The sequence below is a fragment of the Emys orbicularis genome, chromosome 2 (genome assembly GCF_028017835.1).
Source record: "Emys orbicularis isolate rEmyOrb1 chromosome 2, rEmyOrb1.hap1, whole genome shotgun sequence".
NCBI lineage: Eukaryota > Metazoa > Chordata > Testudines > Emydidae > Emys > Emys orbicularis.
In genome coordinates this window covers 90,641,912-90,665,166 of record NC_088684.1, presented here as the reverse complement: position 1 = coordinate 90,665,166, position 23,255 = coordinate 90,641,912, and the positions used below count along the sequence as shown (strand labels likewise).

The window sequence follows — 23,255 nt, the reverse complement described above, 5'->3', positions numbered from 1 at the left end:
AAGTTTGTTTACATTTGCAGGAGATAATGCTGCCCCCTTCTTGTTTACAATGTCACCTGAAAGTGAGAACGGGCATTCGCATGGCACTGTTGTAGCCAGCGTCGCAAGATATTTACATGCCTGATTCGCTAAAGATTTATATGTCCCTTCATGCTTCAACCACCATTCCAGAGGACATACGTTCATGCCGATGATAACGATCCAAAGCAGTGCAGGCCAATGTTCATTTTCATCACCGAAGGCTATGGCTACACTTACAGATGTAGAACACCGGGAGTTAAACGAGCCCTCAGAGACAGAAGCAGGGAAAGCGCTGCCATGTGTTCACACTATCAGCTGCAAGTGCAGTGGCGTGGCCACATTAGCAGTACTTGCAATGCCACAGAGAGCAGTGCATTGTGGTAGCTATCCCAGTGTGCAAGTGGCTGCAGCGTGCTTTGGAAAGGGTTTGCAATGCCTAATGGGGCAGGCACAGCATCACATGATGCAGGTTTCCCAATCCCATTGTTCCAAGGCATCCTACTAGATTGCCAGCTGCTTTTCAAATGTGGAGTGCGACACGGAGTGTATTGTGTGAAGTGGGGGGAGAGACAATGTGTTTGAGGGGGGCATAGAGTATGTTGGCATTCCGTCTTGTGCTGTCTTGTAAGTTTAGACAGCGGCAGGGGGAAACCCCGACATCATACCCCGCCCCCTGCCTCTCTCTCTCACACATGCACAAACGCCTGCCCCTGCAACAGGAGCATTCCACATTGATGGTTTGCTTTGTGTCCTGGAGCAGATAAGCATGTCAGCTGCAAGAAACGGAGCTTTGAAAGCATGTCTGCAGCCAAGTTCAAAACAATGCCGAGAGTGGCCACTTGACTTCAAGGGATTATGGGATGTTTCCGGAGGCCAATCATAGCGCGTAATGCAACACTTCGTCCACAATGACACCCCAGCACTCCAGTCGCGGCAAAGAAAGCTCTATGCTTCTCGTGCAGGTGGATTACCAGGGGCACTCCAGCTGCAGACTCCAGCCGCGGAGTCCAGCCGCTCTAAGTGCCTTACCAGTGTGGACACCTCAGGAGTTAGGGTGCCCGGGGCTGATTTAATGCACTATAACTTGCAAGTGTAGCCAAGGCCTGAGTCAGATGTCACCAGCAGAAGGTTCATTTTCTTTTTTGGTGGTTCGGGTTCTGTAGTTTCTGCATCGGAGTGTTGCTCTTTTAAAACTTCTGAAAGCCTGCTCCACACCTCGTGCCTCTCAAATTTTTGGAAGGCACTTCAGATTCTTAAATCATGGGTCGAGTGTTGTAGCTATCTTTAGAAATCTCACATTGGTATCTTCTTTGCATTTTGTCAAATCTGCAGTGAAAGTGTTCTTAAAATGAACAACATGCTGGGTCATCATCTGAGACTGCTGTAACATGAAATGCAGGTAAAACACAGAGAAGGAGACATACAATTTTCCCCCAAGGAGTTCAGCCACAAATTTAATTAACGCATTTTTTTAACGAGCATCATCAGCATGGAAGCATGTCCTCTTGAATGGTGACCAAAGCATGAAGGGGCATACGAATGTTTAGCATATCTGGCACGTAAATACCTTGCAATGCCGGCTACAAAAGTGCCATGCGAACGTCTGTTCTCTCTTTCAGGTGATGTAAATAAGAAGCAAGCAGCATTATCTCCCGTAAATGTAAACAAACTTGTTTCTCTTAGCAAGTGGCTGCACAAGAAGTAGGACTGAGTGGACTTGTAGACTCTAAAGTTTTACATTGTTTTGTTTTTGAGTGCAGTTATGTAACAAAAAAAATCTACATTTGTAAGTTGCACTGTCACGATAAAGAGATTGCACTATGGTACTTGTCTGAGGTGAATTGAAAAATACTATTTCTTTTATCATTTTTACAGTGCAAATATTCGTAATAAAAATAATATAAAGTGAGCTCTGTACACTTTGTATTCTGTGTTGTAATTTAAATCAATATATATATGAAAACGTAGAAAACCTCCAAAATATTGGTATTCTATTTTTTAACCGTGTGATTAATTGCGATTAATTTTTTTTATCGCAATTAATTTTTTTTAGTTAATCGCGTGAGTTAACAGCAATTAATCGACAGCCCTGCTTTTTATATTACATCATCAGCCTGGTTAGCAGCAGCAGCAGCAGCACCACAGTAGAGTGTGCCAAATATTTGGTTATTTGTATGTCTCATTTAAAATTTTATTCTTGTTTTCTGTATAAATGAAATGAGGCTTGATCCTGAACCACTGAAATCCGTGGGAGCTTTGACTTCAGTGGATATAGGCTCAAGCCCATGATAAACAGGCGCCATGCTGTTTTCTGTGTTCTGGCTGGCTCTCAGTACTGACACTTGTTGAATTTGGCAGTATACAAAACACAAAAGTGCACTCTTTGTTAAAAAGATTTATTTATTTATGTACCCTTGTTATGGAATAATAGACTATACTCTCCTAGCGCAAGGAATCAAAAGAGAAACCTATTAACAAAGGCTACAGAATGAAAAGTCAGTTTCCTACCCAAACTGGAGGACAACTGGAAATAAAATAAAATTGCTTTTAATGGAATAGGTTGCCTAGATGACGTAGCTTCCAGAAATGTGTTCTTTGGCAATGATTATATTGTTGCCAATTTTGCTGAATAGTGGGAAACAAAGGCATGAAAAAAATTTCAAAATATCTGTTAACATTAGCAGTATCTAGCATGTACAATTAGTCTGTCTCTCTTGTTTTTGTTTTGATTTTTGCTTGCAGATCCTTTTCACAATTACTTTCTGGCTACTGCTTAGGCAACACCTTACAGAGCGGAAAGTGCTTCAGCTAAAAGAAGCTACTTTAGCTGAGGTCAAAGTTGAAGATGAAGAAAATGAAGAAAAAGGTAAAAGTATATCAAGTTTGACTGCTCCAATCAATGTAGGAGGTTAGGGTTACTTCTTTTCTTATTGCTAAAGTATTCGGAAAGTTGCATCTGTCATTGACTAAGGGCTAAACAATATGCTGCTAAATCCATGCACTACAAATTTCTCAGGGGACATAATAAAATAGCTTTGAGCTTGATAACATCAAACAAAATATATAAACTCTCTTTACAGTTGAACTACAGTAAATGATATGACAAAATAAATAACTTGAATGGGAAATACAGGAAAAACCTTCTATAGACGCACTTCCACCACCACACTTGTGCACCCCTCTCCCCCCCCTCCCCCCCCGAAAAAAATCACTGTACACAAAATTTAACCATAAAAGGAGAAGGGCCTACATGGAAAACGTCCATCAGTGATTTCAATGGGAGCTGCACCTGTGTAACCAAGAGCAGAATTTGGCCTATAGGTTTCAGTGTGGTGTAGTTATTCTTGTTTTAAACTGATTTAAATCAGATCAGAATCAGGACTGGGATGTGATGGTCAGAGCCATGAGTCACCCCGTGAAACTGCCAGCCCTGGCATTATTTATGTGTGCAGAAGCCTTTTGATGGCCCCCACTTCACACCCAACATGCATAGCAAGACTAGGAACAGGGTTTTCTCCTTACATTAACGGGACAGCAGTAACTTGCCTTTTTTTCATGGTTTGGTCACAGTAGAGCAAGAGGGAGGGATAGTCGTTCTTTTGAAATGGGGCATTTAACTCCCACCTGGTATCACAAATTTATATGTTTTTTAAGGTTTGTTGGTTGGTTGGTTTTAAACAGGAACCTCTGCTTTGAATTTCAAAGCTGTCTAATGTTTGTGTTTTTGGTGAAAACCACAGTATTCCCTTAGGAATTTATGTCTCTGGATGTCAGTGATAAGTTTTGTTTTTTTTCCTTTCAGTTTAACAATGTTTTTTGTCTACAAATGCAGGCATTACAGTAGATATTGCTTTGACTATGATCCAATACATAGCCTTCAGGCCATGGTTCTCCACTATGTCTGAGTCCAGCTTGGGCAAAGTGGGGAGCGATGATAACAGGGAATTGGTGTGGCTTCCTTACCTTTTGGCCAGTGGAAGTCCAAGCAAATTAAGCTACAGTCCTTATGCCAGTGAAGGATCATGGAGCTCTGTCACAGCATGCCTTCTCCTGCCCCATCCCACCTTCCAGAATGCCCCTGAAAAGTCTTTTCCCCTTATGGAGGTGGTGGGCGCTAGTGACTTACAAGGTGACATAAAGTTCACCTATGTGAGGGAATACTCTACTGGCTATCTCCAGCTGTTTTAAAGACACTTTGTGCTGCTTACCCAGCACAACGTGACCTTAGTGGACCAGATAATCTGGCCCTCAGATTTTTGAAAGGGTGTAAAAGTAAGTACATTTACCAACTAGGAACCCAGGTTTAAGAGTGTGTCTTGGAGACACTACTGTCAACTTGTGGAGGAGAAAATAACATGTTTTAGAAGGAAATGCATGGCCAATATTCTCTGGAGCCTTCTGGTGAATCTTCTCCCTCAATCAGAAGCAGAGATTATAAAGTCAATTCAGACATGCATCTAACTGTACCCTTGCTAAATTTCTGCATAAGCTTCCATGTCCTGCATAAAGCTTTTATGCTTTACCTCATTTACAATTACAAGGAAAGATCCAATAAAAATAGGTTGGGGGCGATGCAACTTGATTTGTGTCTTTGCAGAAGAGGAATTGCAAGAAGGGGAAGTGACAGAGGAAGCAGATGAAGATGAGGAGGATGAACAGGACATTATGAAAGTCCTCGGAAACTTGGTGATGGCTATGTTCATTAAGTACTGGATTTATGTCTGTGGAGGAATGTTCTTCTTTGTCAGCTTTGAGGGTAGAATTGTCATGTACAAAATCATCTATATGATGCTCTTCCTCTTCTGTGTGGCCCTGTACCAGGTAAATGAGAGCAATACTAAGCAAAATTCTTCCTTTGGTTGCACTGGTGCATCCTCTTTGACTTAGCATCAGTGTAACAGAGAGCAACATTTAATAATTTAATCCACTGTGTATTTTTTCTTTTGCTAGTTCCCAACAGCTTAGACCATTTGAAGAGTTTTGATTCTATTAAACCTCAATAGATTGGCTGATGGGAGAGAGAAGCAAAGTTTTAAAAGTTGTAGTTTGGATAAGCACCCAAACATATGAATGCTTGGCTGAACGAGAACCCAGATTCCATGGTGATGGGCACCCTAGAAATAAATTAGGAAAAAATACGAATAATAAACTACTCAAACCCTTTTGGGTCTGCAGAATTGATCTGGGTAACTCATGAGAACAGGTTGTTTCATGAGATTTCTGACTTTTTTCCCTTCCAATCCTGGATGGAACTTGGAAGAATAGAGATTACGTAAACATGAGAGGAAAAATGAAAAAAGTTAACTTAAAAATGGATCAAGTTGGGGTTTGTTTAGAATTTTGGAATAAGATTCAGCATGGTTGTTTTAGCCAAGCCAATGTAACCATCCCTAACTGAATTTAGGAATACTAATGATCTTTACATTAGAACTGCATGACTTCATGTTTGATTGCTGATGATGGCCACTTTTCCATTACTTAGCTGTAGACCACAAAACAAACAATACTATGATACTACAAAGACTGATTCTCCCTTTGATACATGGACATGTCTCTGATAAGCATCAGTGAGAGTTGATGTTATGTCAAGAATGTCAAGAATAAAATAATTGTGTTAGTTTAGGGGGAAGGGTTATATTTTATAGCCCTCTGCCTGTACAACAATATAAATAGTTTGGTAGATTCTTCCGCTTTGGTTCTGTTTGCCTTACCATCTTCAATGGCTGGTTCCCAGGTGCACTATGAATGGTGGAGGCGAATCCTAAAATATTTTTGGATGTCAGTGGTTGTTTACACTATGCTGGTGCTTATCTTCATCTATACATATCAATTTGAATCATTTCCTGGCTTGTGGATGAACATGACAGGGCTAGATGAAAAAAAGTGAGTATTTTCATTTTACTTGGGCTTATTGTGCACAAGCAGATGGCTAGTGATTTTTTTTTTCATACTGTTACAAAGACTTTTTACCTAGGTTGGTGTGAAACTCCCTATTTTGCTTTGCAGATTTTCATAGTGAAAAAGCAGAGATTTTCACCAATATTTGTAAACAATTTGCAAACCTTTAATTTTGACACAAGAGAAATGGTGATGTTTTGCACCCTTTGACCTCCTTCCTCTTCTTCCTTCTTATAATGGAAAAAATGTCAGGAAACCTTCTCCAACCATGACTGGCTTTGGGGGTTCTGCTGCCCCATGCACACAAGCAAATATCTGCCCCTACAACTCTGCTGTCACCCATACAAAAATGTCACTGAACATTTTGCTGTCCCTGCTATTTGGTTGCCCTAGGTGACCACCTCTTTCTGACTACCAGCCCTAATTTGTGACCAGCCCTAATTCTGACTACATGGTGGACTAGTGGAGGTGTCCTGCAAAACTTTTTTGCTTTTCGCTAATCATTCTCCCAAAAGCATAACCCGACCTTAAAAAATAGACTTAAAGGCTGTAACAAAAACAAAACAAAAAATGAAAAATAAAAACAGAAAACCCAAAACAAAATCTTTTGAAACAGCACATATATCCCAAAGCTGCCATCTTATATGGGATTCCAGTAAACTGTTTTGTAGAAGCAGAACAAACCTCTTTTACTGCTTTCCATCGCCTACAATATTGTAACAACCTAGTTGTTGGCTTGGAGCTGGAAAAGCTGGCTCTGAAATACTATACTGAAAACATTTGATATAAGAAAGAAATTAATCTATAAATTTTGTGGCTGTGGTGATTTATTTAATAGTGCTTATTTAGTGTGTCTCATACCTTTAAAGGGTTAAGTGGCAAGATAAGGTACTGTACATTTGCATTGTTTTTACCTTTTGTTCAGAAAAATGAAAAGATAAGATACATAGCAAAGACAAACTTACTGTACCGTTTTGTGACTATCCATCTCATGTGATATGGGAGAAATGTTGCAAAATTCATTTTGAACAGGTGACTTAGTGACTTGTTTTATTTTTCAGACTAGAGGATCTTGGTTTAAAACAGTTTTCTGTGGCTGAGCTGTTCACACGTATCTTTATTCCAACCTCTTTCTTATTGGTGTGTATATTACACCTTCATTACTTCCATGACCGTTTCCTCCAGCTCACTGACTTAAAGGCTGTAACCAGCAAACAGGACAGCGCTATTTACAGGTAAACAAGCAAAATAAACAAAGCTACTAGTTGTCCATAAGATAGTACTGTTTTCTAGTGTTCTCTAACAATTTACTTTGCAGGAAATGTTATGTGCCTTTTTTATGACCCCTGATTAGCTCCCCCCTACTCCTCCCCCGCCCCCCCCCCCCCCCCACACACACACACACGCACACACACACATATTTAGGTTTAGACTTTTGGGGTAGATTTTCAAAGCACAAAAGACACTTATGACACCTAACACCTATTGACTTTCAATGGGCATTAGGTGCCTAAGTGCCACATGTGCTTTTTAAGAATCCTGACAATAATAGGGAAGATTTTCAAAGTGACTGTTGATTTTGAGTACCCAATATTTGAGTGCCCAACTTGAGACACATTCAAGAGGCCTGAATTTTAGAAAGCGCTGAGCATCTGCCCTGTGAAAATCAGGCCCCTTTATTAAGGTGTCTCAAACTGAGCCCTCAAAAATAAGGCACTCAAAAATTAAATAACTAGTCACCTTTGAAAATCTTGGCCTATATTCTGTGCCAGCTCTCTAGACTATTAAGCAAGCTCATCAAAATGTATAACAGAGTATTGTGATTCTCTCAGCCCCTCCACTTTCAGATATTCAATGTTATACACTTACAGATTTTTCTGCACAAAAGCATATTACAATTTGACTATTATTTTTGGGAAGTAGCGAAGTGCTTTAGATTGTATTTTGATAGGGTAGTTTGAAGTAAAACATTTGCATTCTAAATATAACATGTAGTGATGTGTGACACGATGGCATTTTTATGGTCATGAACTTGGGAAGACTGCATTGTGCCATAAATGAATTATGGAGCAATATTAATTTATACCAGCTGAGAATTTGGCCCAATTTGTTTAATGGCTTGAAATTTAGGAAATAAAGGAATGTCTCTGGTAATCATGATCAGATATCTGTTATACATATGTTTATACCTAAATGCACAGCATACATATGCAGTAGAATATAGGTATGTCTGTTCTCATATTCAGCATTGCATTTAGAATAAGTTCTACTTTTTTAACATGCATGTGCAGAATTCTTGAGTATATATTTTAAGTGGGCTGTAAAAAATTGTTGATAAATTCCTAACAATCTTTTCTTTATTTGCTTTTCCAAACATCTTTCTCTTTTTCATTCTTTTCTTTTTTTTAATGTTAGCAAAGTAGTAAATCACATGGTAAATGCAAGGCTCTCTGCGTGTGAACCTTCTTTTGAGCTGCACATGCTTTGTACAGCAAAAGGTGCATGTTACTCAATTAAAAGAACTTTTCTTTACCATGCAACTGTGCACCTGAATCTGGGCCCAGTTTGATGATTGCATTTGAGCAGTGGTGTTACCTGGGCTGAGGGATTGCCATTTTGGGGGCATAGTACAGCATATGGTAACTGCACACATTTTACTGTAGATTGAGTACTTTGCACAGTGTTCAGTAACAAAGCAGCAGCTTCCAATGTGCGTTCCAAAGGCACAATATGAGAGAACTGCTTGACACAGTTCCAGTCCTTCTGATGCACTCATGCTGCAACGTTTTCTGTCTGCAGAAGAGCTATCTTTGCATCCTCTGTTGTTGTTGCCATTGCCCATATGTGGGACAGAGGATATAAAATACTGTCCATCTTCAAATGCTGACATGAAGAAAACCGATGTCATTGCCCAAAGTGAGGGGCCAGTGGTACAAATCGACACTAAGTGCTGCCAGTGTCTTATTGAAAGCAGAACAATCAAAGTTAGAAAGTACCAATATTATAAAAAAAACAGGAAGGTGACTGTGTGTAGATTTTCATTTTAAGCTAATGAAAATATCCTTATGCTCTAGGTCTGGCTCTAAGGACACTGATAGTATAAGTCGATTTAGTAGTTACAGTCAGCATTTTAGGACTTTGTTTTATTAAAATAGTAAAGAAAGAATATCTATTGTTACATTATCTTTCGTTCCATGCTAATACAACACAGTTTTTATGGCATACATCAAGCTGTGGGACTGGATTGTGAGCAACTGTTATATTAGGAGCTAAAGATTTTTAAAATTGTTTTCTAAAAGTGACATTTACTTTTTTTTTTTACAGTATTTTGAAACCCATAATTGTCACATATATTTGTTCTTCATCAGTGACTTTCACAGCAAGCCTGTCCTATTTGCAAATCAAACTAAGTTTTCTCCTTTTTACTACAGTAATTAACACAAACAAAACCTGACATTTGAAAATCCAGCTGTTTCCCTCCTACTTGACACAGTGTGTTGTCAGTGCCAGGTGTCAGTTGACACTACCTGTAAGGATTCTGGAACCAGAATTTAGCTATCAATTTTGTTCATGGTACATGAAGCAGAATAAGATGCATCTTGATTTGCCACAGCTACCGATACTGGTCTGGCAGTGCTGTCAGCAGTAAAAACCTGGTTGTGCAGAAAATTAAGATGTTATGATACAGAAAACCTATTAAAAGTAGTTATGTACAATAACAAGGTCTAGCTTTTATAAAGCCATCAAAGCAACATGCAGTCATTCATTCATTTCATTCTAAAAGATCTAGTGACGTAGCTCCACATTTACTGTGCCTGCTATTTATGGTTGTTTTTTCTACTTCTGTTAATTTTATCTGTGTTGTATCAACTGATTGCTACAGGAAGACAAACCTTTATTTTCAGTATGTGGACAACACTGGAGATTTAGTTATTTTCATAGAGAAAATGTTAATTAGATTTTAAGCCCCAGTTCATGAAAACACTTGCACATGTGCTTTAATTCCCATGGTAGTCAATGGGATTTAGGAACACATTCAAAGTTAAATCCATTATCAAATTCTGTCCTGAACAAGAATGCTTTCCTGAACTGAGGCCTTAGTCTGAAACTAAGATTTATTGAAATCACTGGGACTATTTGTGGAGTAAGGTACTACTCAACATGAGTAAAGATGGCACAATGAATGTCAGAGGAAGTTTCTACCAGGAGGAAGGGTGGTAGAACCTGGCATAATGGAATTAACTCATGGATATGTCTCAAGATGGCAGAATTGGGCTGTTGAATAGTATATTCAAGTGAGAGGAAGGGTGATCCAGTGGTTACGGCACTTATTTGGGATTCAGTTTCCCAAATTCCCTGCTCTGTCAAAGACTATCTTTGTGACCTCGGGCAAGCTACTTAATCTCTCTATGCCAACATTTCTTATTTATAAAATGGAGAGAATGGTACTTTCCTAACCCATAGGGTTATTGTGGAAATAAGTACATTAAAGACTGTGAGTTGCTTAGATACTACAGTTAAGGGGATCGTATAAGTACCTTAAATAGACATATGTCCATCGAAAGAAGCAATAAATATTGTACGTGACAAATATGAGATCAAGGTAAAGAATAAAACCTGTTCTGACATTTTTGTGGTCCCTGAGATTTATCTACAGTCCTTCTAGTGGAAGTTGCTTGCCATCTAGTAATGCTATTGTACATATAGGCTTCCTAGCCTTTTTCACTGCAAGATTAGTAATAAGTGTTTAGACTTAGTGTCTCGTTGTGACAATGCTTGCCTCTGTAACAGGTAACAAAGTACATTCATTCCTGTTTAACAGTTTCCTTTTTTCTCTCTCTAACTCATTTCTCCTTTGCCATCGCATGCATTCTTGTGCTCTCTTCATCTCTTACCTCGTAGCCATGCTAAAGTCAATGGTCGTGTTTATCTAATAATAAATAGGTGGGTATACTTCAATGTTTCCTTTCCTTTTCTTAAAAAATGTACTTTACTTTGTTTGCTAGTTCTTCACTTCCTAGAGACAAAAATCACTCATGCTGTGCAGTACTGTGAAATAAGCAAAGAAGACAATTCTTAGTCTTCTAAACCCATCAGATGGTTTATAGTGGTTAACACATCTGCCACATGGATTCAGAGGCTGTTAATTCTCTCCCCAACTCAAATTCTTCTCTTAAACTTCATTCAAGCTCAATAAAGGCATAGACAATACTATTTCTAATTGGCTGCAGTTAACAGAATTAGTTCAGGAGGCTGGTATAGCTATGCTTTGTATGTGTATGCATGTACACATATCCATATCCACACACCTACTTACCTCAGATGTACTTTCGATAATGCATTTGAGAGTCAAAGAAATATGCACAACAAGTATTTTTCTGAAGAAAAATGAAAGTCTGTGCCTTCGGGTCAGCTTTCTTGTATACAAAGTAATAGACGTGTAGACAAAAATAGAACACCTGTACATTTCAGGACATTAAAACCAGTTAAGCCATGTACTGAGTTGAGTGCTACAGGATCTAAACCACAAAACTTATATTATCATCATGCCTTCATAAAATTAGCTTTTTAAAATATTTCCATAAGCAAGATTCCTTTCAGTTTTTCAAGGATAGGTTTTTTTAAAATTAGGGTAAGAATAAGAGTGGGGTCGTTTTTTTGTTACTCCTGAACGTAAGCACAAAAACTGGGCAAATACCTCAACAAGTTTTCTGTAAATATTTGCTCAAATGAAAAATTAATGTTCTTATCCTGAGCTTATGTCCTTTTTGTGTGCATTTGCAGTCAATATTTTAGGCTGCAGTTCTCAAAGGCGAATGGGTCTTGGGCACCTGAATCCCTTAGGTGCCTTTAAAAATCCCAGCTGTAGTGAATGAGTTTGCTGGCAGGAATGGTCACAGAAATAGCAAATTTTAAGTAAGTATTAGGCATTATCCACAGAAAATAAATGCTGAACTTGTAAACTTGAGCATCCACGCCAGTAACACCCATTCAGTCAGAGAACAGAAAAAATGCCATGTGAGCTGTGTCCCCATTCAAAACTAACAGCTTGAATCTTGGATATTGAATACTCAGGAATATTATACAGACCAAGCATTATTAACAAATTATTTGGCAAATGATTATGAACAAGTGAATTAAAAAAAACCCATAAATTGTTGGCAGAAAATTCACAAAGAACCTAAGAGGCATAGATGTGGCAAACGCGTTATTCACTATTAATTATTCACTCAGCTCTAGTAAATATATTAAACGTAGTTCAATGTGGCCCTGATTCAGCAAGGTATTTGAGCATATACCTAACTTTAGGCGCCTGAGTAGTACCATTGATCTTAGTAGTCTGGGGGACTATTCAGGCACCTAAAGTTTAGCCGTGCTTAAATACCTTGCTGAATTGGGGCCTATATGGGTATATCTATGCTGCAGCTGGGAGCAAGCACCCTTAATATCTATTCATACTCTTGCTTATTTCTGAAATAAAATATCTTGGTGAGGCGTCTACTGAAAGTTAAGGATTTAGTCAAATGGTGTTTTTCTTAGTAATCATTTTCATAGGTATACTTTTTAAGATTATATATGTTTGGGACTGACCATTGTATTAAAGCTATATTATGCACTGTGCCTTTTCTGTCTTTCAATAATTAGCATGCAATTAATTTACTGCTTGAGGATCAATTAGCCAGATTTCTGTAACCTTTCCCTTATTTAAGCTACTTGAACTTGCAACTTGAAGAAATTGCAAGTCCCAATTATTTGAAAGATGCTTTTGCTTGTTTAACTATTGCATTGACAGTTCATGCTGTGCTGTTCATGTTTTATAAGCAACGTTTTGAAATACATTGTACAGAGTAAATAGGTATTTCTAGATTTTCAATTTTCTAATATGCTAGTTAAAAGTTTCAGGGATTGTTGTCTAAAATTAATAAAATTGAATAATATGCTAACACTTCATATTGTAAAAAAAAGAAATAATACTTTAGCCTATTAAAATTAGTTACCTGAATAAAAAAACCACAGTAGATGTTTTATAACATTCTGATTATATTATATTTATTACTGTAGCTAAATGGTTAGGGACCTGATTTTGCATACCCTTACTGCCAAACAGAGTGCTACAGGAATAGTCTCATTCAAAAGGAACTATTCATGATAGAAGTGTGTGTCACTATGCTTAGAGTTGTGTGCAGGATCTGGCAGTAAGAAAGTAGGGGAGTCATATGTTAATGTCAGAAGAGTCTATGTTAGAGAGGAATCTGAGCCACATGATTCTGATCCATATACAAATTTTCCCAGAGTTTGGGGAAGTTTGGATCCAGGTTTGAATCCATTAGAGAGAGATGGGCTAGCAGTGCAGTGCCAATCCAGACCCTGATCTGAATGTCCACAAAGTTCAGAGGTGTTGGGATCTTAAGGTTTTGGTTGCAGTCAGTCTCCAATTTGTATATTGTGTAAATACATGTGAAAAGCAAAATGAATTGGTGAGTTTCATATTGGGCTGAAACTTTTTATATCATAGAAGATGAGTGATTATTAATTTTGTCTTCGCTTTTGTAAAAAAGCAAAGATAATAGAAGAGGAAGAGTTTAAATGTCATAATAATTCTCAAAAGATTTAACATTACTATCATTTCTATGTTAAAATACATAATTTGCAAACTCTGTATTTCAGCTTATTTTCTATACTCTTGACTTTGCTAAGTGATTCATTCAGACATGGTTCAGGATTTGAGGTATGACCTCTGCAAGTTTTAGAAAAAAGAGAGGCTGTAACGACTTCCCCAAATTAGATGATATCAGATCTATTAAAGCAGTGACCTTGGAATTTTTGCTATACTGTTTATGAATCTGCAGTTGGGGGGAAAAAACAACCTTTGAAACTAACATGTTTCTTTGCTACCCAGTTGCATCTTTACATGAAAATGTATTCAAAATATGAATTGTATAGCTTACCTGTGACAATTCAGTTGCATTACTAAAAGCATGGGAGAATACACACACTTTTTAGCAATTAGTTTTAGCATAATTATATGGCACACTTTCCATTTTGCTCTGATTTTGTGATTCTTAGTAGAAGTGCCCTGTTAATGCCATGATGCATGCTCTTGACATTAGAAGGCTGCTGCGGATGGAGTAGGAGAATGCTGCAGCGGTTGTTATGTAGCATGATGTATTTATCATCTCTGATCTTCTTTTATAACCCCTGTTCTCATTTCCCTTTTTCTTTCTGTTTCAATTACTTTGAGCAGCCTCAAGAAAAAAATACCAAACCACCACAATGAGTAAGTCCCCCATGAAGTAATGAAATGCTCGCTCTCTCTCAGTGTCATTTCATGCTTCTACATCTTAAACTCTGACCATTTTCTCCATTGGGGAAAATGTCAAGTTTAGGTGTCAAAACCACTCATTACTAACTAATCACTAGCATCCGAGTGAGAAATAATTACTACTACATTTGGACTCAGTTTGCAATGTTTGTTTGCAGAAAGTACCAGAATCATTAGCATTTCCAGTTCAATGGCATTCATACATGCATTGTTTATTTTTTTAAATTATACTGCTTGAAAAAAATCATTCTTGATACCAATATGGCTCAGTTTGCTGACACCTCATTATTTACCAACAGACTGGTGCACCAAGATGGAAGTCTGCCTGACATAACCATGCTGAATTTAACTGCCAGCAATGAAAAGGAAGAGGATAAAAATCTGGAAGAGCATGGTGATGAAAGAATGGAAGAGAGAGATGGGGAGGGAGAGAAAGATGGTGATGAAAAAGAGAAGGAGGAGGAAGATGAGGATGATGATGAATCTGATGTAGAAGAAACTTCCGGTAGGCTTTGAGGCCGTAATGTTGCCCCTTGCTAACTTTATTTAACTTCAGTTGTAGGTGGTTCATCCTTGACGAGCTCATCTTACTTTAGATAACATTATGTTTTCCTTTTAATTTTGGCTAGAGTCTTTGCCAAATAGTCTGGATTGAGCAGATGGGTCCTTGTTAATTATTCAACATGCTCCGGTCTCTTAGGATGAGAACAGCTACTGTTACCTACAGTATGCTTACAAAATGAAAAAAACCCTCCAGCTTCTACTAGAGCAAAGCCCTTTACAAAGCCAGTGATGGATGAGGAGATTCCTGAAGCTCATGGAAAGCTCCTTCCATGTGAATTCTTGAGGAAATAATGCTTTTTTTTTTCTTTTCTATTGTATGCTTTTAAGATTATTCATTTCAGTAAGTTCTCTGCTTCATTGTTCATGAACAGCTTTAGTGTCACATTTTGCAATTTTGAATGAGGAATAGCTAACTGATTCTAAATGAATATAAAAATGCCGAAGTGTGGTGGTGGGTGAGTCCGTTATCCTGGATATCCTTGGCTAAGACCTAAATAATTTCTGTAATACAGTTATGAACATGAACCCTGCATGACTTAGATTAGCAAGAGAAATAACACGTCAGAGACAGGAAACTGAGGGAAGAGTGTTTAGAACAGAGGAAAATCAGATTGTCTGGAAATTGCCTTACATTAATTTGGGCAACTACTGTTACCATTATATGTAGGGCTCTGGAACAGAAATAGAGACTTTCAATGAGACCTGCTCAAAGAAAAATGCCAGTTTATATGCTCTAAGAAGCCTACACTTAGTTCATGCAGCACCAGGGGATCAGAAACCACTCATATTTCCCTGGCTGGGGGATTCCATCTGCATAGAGGACTCCACGGTGGGTGTAGCCCTGACATACCCAGCTCCTGTGCTCTTTCTGTGCAGGCAAGAGCGTGATTGGAATATGCTGCACTCTGGTTTATCCCCAGCTGGTGGAAGTTCCCTTGGGAACACTGGCCAGCTGTTGAAAGTTAACCTACATTGGGGCAGAGCCAAGAATCAGGGAGCAGTAACTGACTCCCTGGAGGCCTCCGCTCTGTGCTGCGCTGAATGGATCTTGGCAGCAGCACAGAAAATATCTGTGACTGGATGTGAGGTACTTTTAAGTTACATACTGTGTGTGTGTGTGTGTGTGTGTGTGTGTGTGTGTGTGTGTGTGTGCGCGCGCGCGCGCCAAAAAGCTATATCATAACATTGCACTGTTAAGCACTCAAGTGTCTGGAATTGCCAGCGTTATTTTAGCAGAGTAATGCATACAGTCTTTGTTGCATGATTAAATGCTATTTCTCGAATAATACAATATTCCATTTAATTTTTTTTTTACATGCGTAGCATCTTGTGCCATATATCATTCTGGGTATGCCAGATACAGCTCATGACAGTAATTTGCATGCCCTGCTTCATTCACCTGGCACCTTCAAAGTGTTGTTTTCCAGTATGGTTAAAAAAAAAAAAAGGCTTAATATAACATTTATTCTTTGAGAAATAGTAAGTGATCATGTCATTAAAGACCATCTTAATGCATATAGAAACCATACTTGCAAAGGAGATTTTTTTAAGGAAAAAAGAAGAAAACAAAATCAATAATCTGGCATTATGTGGCCAGACACCCAAAAAGGCAGAATTTCACACAAAATAAGCACTCAATAGACAGTTCTTTTTCTTTTTAAATAAAAATAAAGATCAGAAAACTTGACATCATTGTCTAAGGAGCCCTGAAATTCCTCTGCATCTTTGGCCAATGTAGGCAGCCACATCCAATTTTTCATGTTTCCTTCTCCAGTACTAACTGTGCAACCATTCTTACTTAACGTTAGGTCCTCATTCGTCTACATTTTACTAACCCAATCTTCAGACTTAATAATTCTCATTTTAAAAAAGTGGTCTCACTCTACTTCTCATCAAATAGCATTGTGAGCTAGTGAAGTCTCAGATTACTAATGCTTGATCCTGCAAAGTGATCTGGCTGGCAGACCCTTTTCCAAGATGGAGTCCATTGACTTCAGTGACACGGGCACAGGGCCGTCTTTAAGCCGATTCCCCGGAATGCGGCCCCGCACCTAAGAGGGCCCCGCAACATCTGGGGCTGCCGGCGGAGCAGAAAAAAAAAAAAAAAAAGCTGCGTCCTGCTTCTCCCCCCTCCCTCCAGCACTTGCGCCGCCATACAGCTGATCAGCACAAGCCTGGGAGGGAGGGGGGAGGAGGAAGAATGTGGCGTGCTTGGGGAAGACGCGGGGACAGGCGGGGATTTGGGGAGGGATCCAATGGGGCAGGGAGGGGGTGGAGTCGGGGCGGGGCCGGGGCGGAGTTGGGGTGGGGGAGGGCACAAGACAATTCGTGTCCCGGCGTGGGGCCCCGCACCTGCTAAAGCCAGCCCTGCATGGGCATATGGGTCAACTTGCAGGATCAGGTCCTAAGACTATATTGTTTTTATAATACATATGTACTACATATATTGGTACCTTATAATGTATTATTACAGTTAATTAAAACTAAATTATTACTAGTATTACCAGATAACTTGCATCCAAGAATTTTCAAAGAGCTGGCTGAAGAGCTCACTGGATATTTAATGCTGATTTTCAGTAAGTTCTAGAAGATTGGAAAAATGCTAATGTTGTGCCAATTTTTTAAAAGGGTAAATGGGATGATCCAGGTAATTATATGCCTATCAGCCTGACTTCGAACCCTAGAAAGATAATGGAGCAGCTAATATGGGACTCAGTTAATAAAGAAATAAAGGAGGGTAATGTAACTAATGCAAATCCACATGGGTTTATAGAAAATAGATCCTGTCAAATTAACTTTATATCTTTTTTGATGACATTACAAATTTGGTTGATAAAGGTAATAATGTTGATATAATATACGTAGACTTCTGTACGGCTTTTGACTTGTTACCACATGACATTTTGATCAAAAAAACTAGAACGATATAATATTAACATGGCACACATTAAATAGATTAAAAACTGGCTAACTGATAAATGGGGAATTTTCATCAAGCAGGTATGTTTTCAGTGAAGTCCCACACCAATTGGTTCTTGGGCCTATGGTAGTTATCATTTTTAACAATGACTTGGAAGAAAACATACAATTATTACAGATAAAGTTTTCAGATGACACCAAAATCGAGGGAGTAGTATTAATGAAGACAGGTCTCTGATTCAGATCTAGATCACTGGTAAACTGGGTACAAGCAAACAATATGCATTTTAATTCAGCAAAATGTATACATCTAGGAACAAAGAATGTTGACCATACTTACAGGATGAGGGACTCTCTCATCTGGGAAGCAGTGTAATGGTGTGGCCAAAAGAGTTAATGTGATCCTTGGCTACATAAACAGTGGAATCTCAAATAAGAGTAGCGAGGTTATTTTTCCTCTGTTTTTGGCACTGATGTGACTGCTGCTGAAAACCTTTGTCCAGTTCTAGTGCTCACAGTTCAAGAAGGATGTTAATAAATTGGAGAAGGTTCAGAGAAGAGCCATAAGAATGGTTGAAAGATTAGGAAACATGCCTTACAGTGATAGATTCAAATAACTCAGTCTATTTAGCTTAACAAATAGAAGAGTAAGGGGTAATTTGATTACAGTCTGTAATCTACATGAAGGAACAAATATTTAATAATGGGCTCTTCAGCCAAGAGGAGAAAGATATAATGGGATCCAATGGCTGGAAGTAGTAGCTAAACAAATTTCAGACTGGAAATAAGGCATAATTTTTTAATGGTGAGGGCACTTAACCATTGGAACAATTTACCAAGGGTTGTGGTAGATTCTCCATCGCCGATAATTTTTTAAATCAAGATTGGATGTTTTGCTAAACGATCTGCTTTAGGAATTATTTTGGGAAGTTCTATGGCTTTTGTTATACGAGTGGTCTGACAAGATGATCACAGTGGTCCCTTCTGGTCTTGGAATCTATGAATTACGCTAGTGCCTAGAGACTAACTCGCGAGGCACTGTGCAAACACAGAATAAGAGAGAATCCTTGTAGAACACACAGGCAGAGAGAACAGAATGATGGTTGGCAAACATCATGTTAGTGCCATGAATTTTTTTTTTCAATTTTTTTGTTTTGTTGTTGTTTTGGAATTAAACTCCTTTGCGTGAGGTTTAGTTAGGAGAGTATTTGCTACCTGGAAAAAATAAAGGAAAGGAGAGGGGACATTGAAGGGAGGGGGAACTGTATGGGGAACAGAGCAATGAAGAAGGAAGGAAGGAAGGGGAGAGCAGCCTGAAGAGCAGGTGGAGTGAAGTCAAAGTGAAGAGACTAAGGGTATGTCTACACTACGAGAGTAGTTCGATTTTACTTAAATCGAATATGTGGAACCGATATTGCAAAGTCGAACGTGTGTGTCCACACTAAGGACAGTAATTCGACTTTGTGAGTCCACACTAACGGGGCAAGCGTCGACATGGGAAGCAGTGCACTGTGGGCAGCTATCCCACAGTTCCCGCAGTCCCCGCTGCCCATTGGAATTCTGGGTCGAGCCGCCAATGCCTTCTGGGGAAAAAAATGTGTCGAGGGTGCTTTTGGGTAACTGTCGTCATCCGTCCGTCACTACCGCCCTCCCTCCCTCCCTGAAAGCGCCGGCGGGAAATCAGTTCGCGCACTTTTCTGGTCAGTGACAGCGCGGACGCCACAGCACTGCGAGCATGGAGCCCGCTGCTACCATCGCTGCAGTTGTGGCCGTTGTCAACGCCTCGCAGCTTATCATCCACCTTTCCCAGAGGCAGATGCAGATAAATCAGGCGAGGAGGCTACGGCACCGCGATGAGGGCCTGAAGTCTGAGAGTAGCACAGGCCTGTCAGAAAGCACGGGACCCAGCGCCGAGGACATCACGGTGACAATGGGTCATGTGGATGTTGTGGAACGGCGATTCTGGGCCCGGGAAACAAGCACGGACTGGTGGGACCGCATAGTGCTGCAGGTCTGGGATGAATCCCAGTGGCTGCCAAACTTTCGCATGCGGAAGGCGACTTTCCTTGAACTTTGTGAGTTGCTGTCCCCTGCCCTGAAGCGCAATGACACCCGGATGCGAGCAGCCCTGACTGTCCAGAAGCGAGTGGCCATAGCCCTCTGGAAGCTTGCAACGCCGGACAGCTACCGGTCAGTCGCAAACCACTTTGGCGTGGGCAAATCTACCGTGGGGGTTGTTGTGATGCAAGTAGCCAACACAATCGTTGAGGTACTGCTCTCATAGGTAGTGACCCTGGGAAACGCGCAGGCCATCATAGATGGCTTCGCCGCGATGGGATTCCCAAACTGCGGTGGGGCTATAGATGGAACTCACATCCCTATCCTGGGACCGGACCACCAGGCCAGCCAGTACATTAACAGAAAGGGCTACTTTTCAATGGTGCTGCAAGCACTGGTGGACCATCGGGGACGTTTTACAAACATCAACGTCGGATGGCCGGGCAAGGTTCATGACGCTCGCGTTTTCAGAAACTCTGGTCTGTTTAGACGGCTGCAGGAAGGTATTTACTTCCCGGACCACAAAATAACTGTTGGGGATGTGGAGATGCCTACAGTGATCCTCGGGGACCCAGCCTACCCGCTAATGCCCTGGCTCATGAAGCCCTATACTGGCGCCCTGGACACTGAAAAAGAACTGTTCAACTACCGGCTGAGCAAGTGCAGAATGGTGGTGGAGTGTGCTTTTGGCCGTCTCAAGGGGAGATGGAGAATCTTATTGACTCCCTGTGATCTCAGCGAAACCAATATCCCCATTGTTATAGCAGCTTGCTGTGTGCTCCACAATCTCTGTGAGAGCAAGGGGGAGACCTTTATGGCGGGGTGGGAGGTTGAGGCAAATAGCCTGGCTTCTGATTACGCCCAGCCAGACAGCCAGGCGATTAGAAGAGCCCAGTGGGACGCGCTGTGCATCCGGGAGGCTTTGAAAGCTAGGTTTCAGACTGAGCAGGGTAACCAGTGACTTTTAAGTTTCTGTACAGAGAAGCTGAACCAGCCCCCGTTTCTTTACCCAGTTAATGTTGACTATCCTCTCCAGTTACATACCCCCTTCACCCCCTTCCAAAAAAATAAAATCAGTTCTATTTTGTTAATGAACACCGTTGTCTTTATTACTGTTTTCGCGGGAATGTTTTAAACCTGGGACGCAGACTGTGGTGGGGAGCGGGTGTAGTGTACTGATGCAAATGACTTCTTCTAAACTCCAGGAATGACAGGCTCCGCAGTGGTGGACTGGTTGTTTCAACGGAGCCTGCCAGCCCTCCTGATCGGGACTGCGTGTATGTGGGGGCTATGTGACTTTGTGGCAGGGGGAGGAGGGTTACAGATCCCCTGCTGCGTGGCTCTGTGATCCAGGATAAGGACCGCTGCATAAGATCTGTAACTGCCCTCCCCCACCACAAAGTCACAGAGCAAACCCCCCCCCCCCCCCCCCCACACAGAACATGAAAACCACCTCCCAGACTGACCAGGGTAACTAGTCACTGCACTGTGTATGTGCCCTGCTGCTGGACCTGCCCCAGCCTCTGTACCCTGCTAAAGGTGACTGTCCTGTCCAATTAACAACCCCCTTCCCCCCCTTCAGACAGACTCTCCTCCAAAAGAACATGATGGAAACAGTAATTAACAGAAACGTATATTTTATTAGCAACTACACATGAAACGGGGGGGGTGAAACTTGGACGGGGGCTTGTGTGAGGCGGGAAGGAAAGGACTTGTCAAATTTTGGGGAATGAGAGCCTTCTAGTAGTAGAGCAGTCTGCAGGGGTGGAGTGAGAGTTTTCACGGACTCTGCCGCCCCTCCTTCTTTGGACTTTGGGTGAGGGGGGTATGGGACTTGGTGGCGGGGGAGGGCAGTTAGAGATAGACTGCAGCGGGGCTCTGTCCTCCTGCCTCCGTTCCTGCAGAACATCCACAAGGCGCCGGAGCGTGTCCGTTTGCTCCCTCATTAGTCCAAGCAGCGTTTGAGTCGCCTGCTGGTCTTCCTGATGCCACCTCTCCTCCCGTTCCATGTGTGAACGGTGCATTTGGGACAAGTTCTCCCTCCACTGGGTCTGCTGGGCTGCCTGGGCTCGGGAGCAGCCCATGAGTTCCGAGAACATGTCTTCCCGTGTCCTCTTCTTCCTCCGCCTAATCTGCGCTAGCCTCTGGGAGTGTGATGCCAGGCTGGGTTGGGAGACAGTCGCAGATGTGGCTGTGGGAATGGGGAAAAGGGAGTGAATTCCTCAGAAAGATAAATGTAGTTGTGAACAAAGAACATAGTCTTTCTCTGTGAACAAGACCATGCACTGCACCTATCACATGCGCACTCAGGACAAGGTCGAATTTTCGGCCTTCGCATTCAGTGCCTGGGGTCTTGCACTGCCGATCTGAGAAGCGGGGCAGGACACCGGAATTTGTGTAGCAGGCAGACATGGTAAGCCGTAGACTTGTGGCTGCTTAAAACTTTAATAGTAGCACTGGCCTCCTTTCACATTGAAAGCAATGCCAGTCTCTGCTGCCAGCAATCCGGCAAGCATAAACTCTGCCCCTGTCCCACCCCCTCGCGGCTGTCCCAGGGAAAGATCCCTGTATGCTGCCCCTCTCCCGCCTCCACCGCATGGCTGTAAACCGGCGGTTACAGTTCTGTAAAGGAACGGGAAAGCAGTCCCAATACTAACATTCCCCTACCTAATTCAAAGCAGGTCACCATGAGCGACATCACCCTGATGAGGATCTCAGACAGTGATAAAGAAAGAATGCTTCGGGAAAGCCTGCAAAGACCAGGGCCGTATGCCGCCATGCTCTGCAGGGCAATGATCCCGGAGTACTTGATTGTCTCCTGGCGTGGAAACGTTTCCTACCACGGAGGACCCAATAAGGCCACTCTCCCCAGGAACCTGATGCAAAGGCTTTCCAATTACCTCCAGGAGAGCTTCGTGGAGATGTCCCAGGAGGATTACTGCTCTATCCCCGGACATGTAGACCGCATTTTACTGTAGCTGCACTGGCAGGGACTAAACAGTAGAGCGGCTTGGGCAGAACAATCATGCAAAACCGGACATTGTTCGATTTTTTTTCAATAGTTGCACTGCCCAGGACTGAAACGTTAAGCGCCTAGGGCAAACTAATCATGAAAAACCCATTGTTGTTATTGTTAATATTCCAGTTCTGTTAAAAATAAATGTTTAGATGTTTAAAACACTTACTGGTTGATCCTTCCCCTGATTCTGTGTCCGGGTTAACGGCTGGGGACGGTTGGTAGGGGATCTCTGTAAGGGTGATGAAGAGATCCTGGCTGTCGGGGAAATCAGCGTTGTAAGCGCTGTCGACTGCCTCGTCCTCCTCATCTCCTTCCTCATCTTCCCCGTCCGCTAACATGTCCGAGGAACCGGCCCTGGACAATATCCCATCCTCAGAGTCCACGGTCAGTGGTGGGGTAGTGGTGGCGGCCGCACCTAGGATGGAATGCAGTGCCTCGTAGAAACGGGATGTC

General features: G+C 41.3%; 1 protein-coding gene across 1 annotated transcript in view; it reads left to right on the top strand.

The window, feature by feature from the left end:
* Positions 1 to 23,255, top strand: part of PIEZO2 (piezo type mechanosensitive ion channel component 2) — a 364,496-nt gene that overhangs the window by 253,992 nt on the left and 87,249 nt on the right. The window contains 7 exon segments of the mRNA XM_065398323.1: positions 2,764 to 2,887; positions 4,619 to 4,842; positions 5,756 to 5,904; positions 6,981 to 7,154; positions 10,822 to 10,863; positions 14,165 to 14,197; positions 14,542 to 14,747. Of these exon segments, the coding sequence (XP_065254395.1) occupies positions 2,764 to 2,887; positions 4,619 to 4,842; positions 5,756 to 5,904; positions 6,981 to 7,154; positions 10,822 to 10,863; positions 14,165 to 14,197; positions 14,542 to 14,747 (952 nt within the window).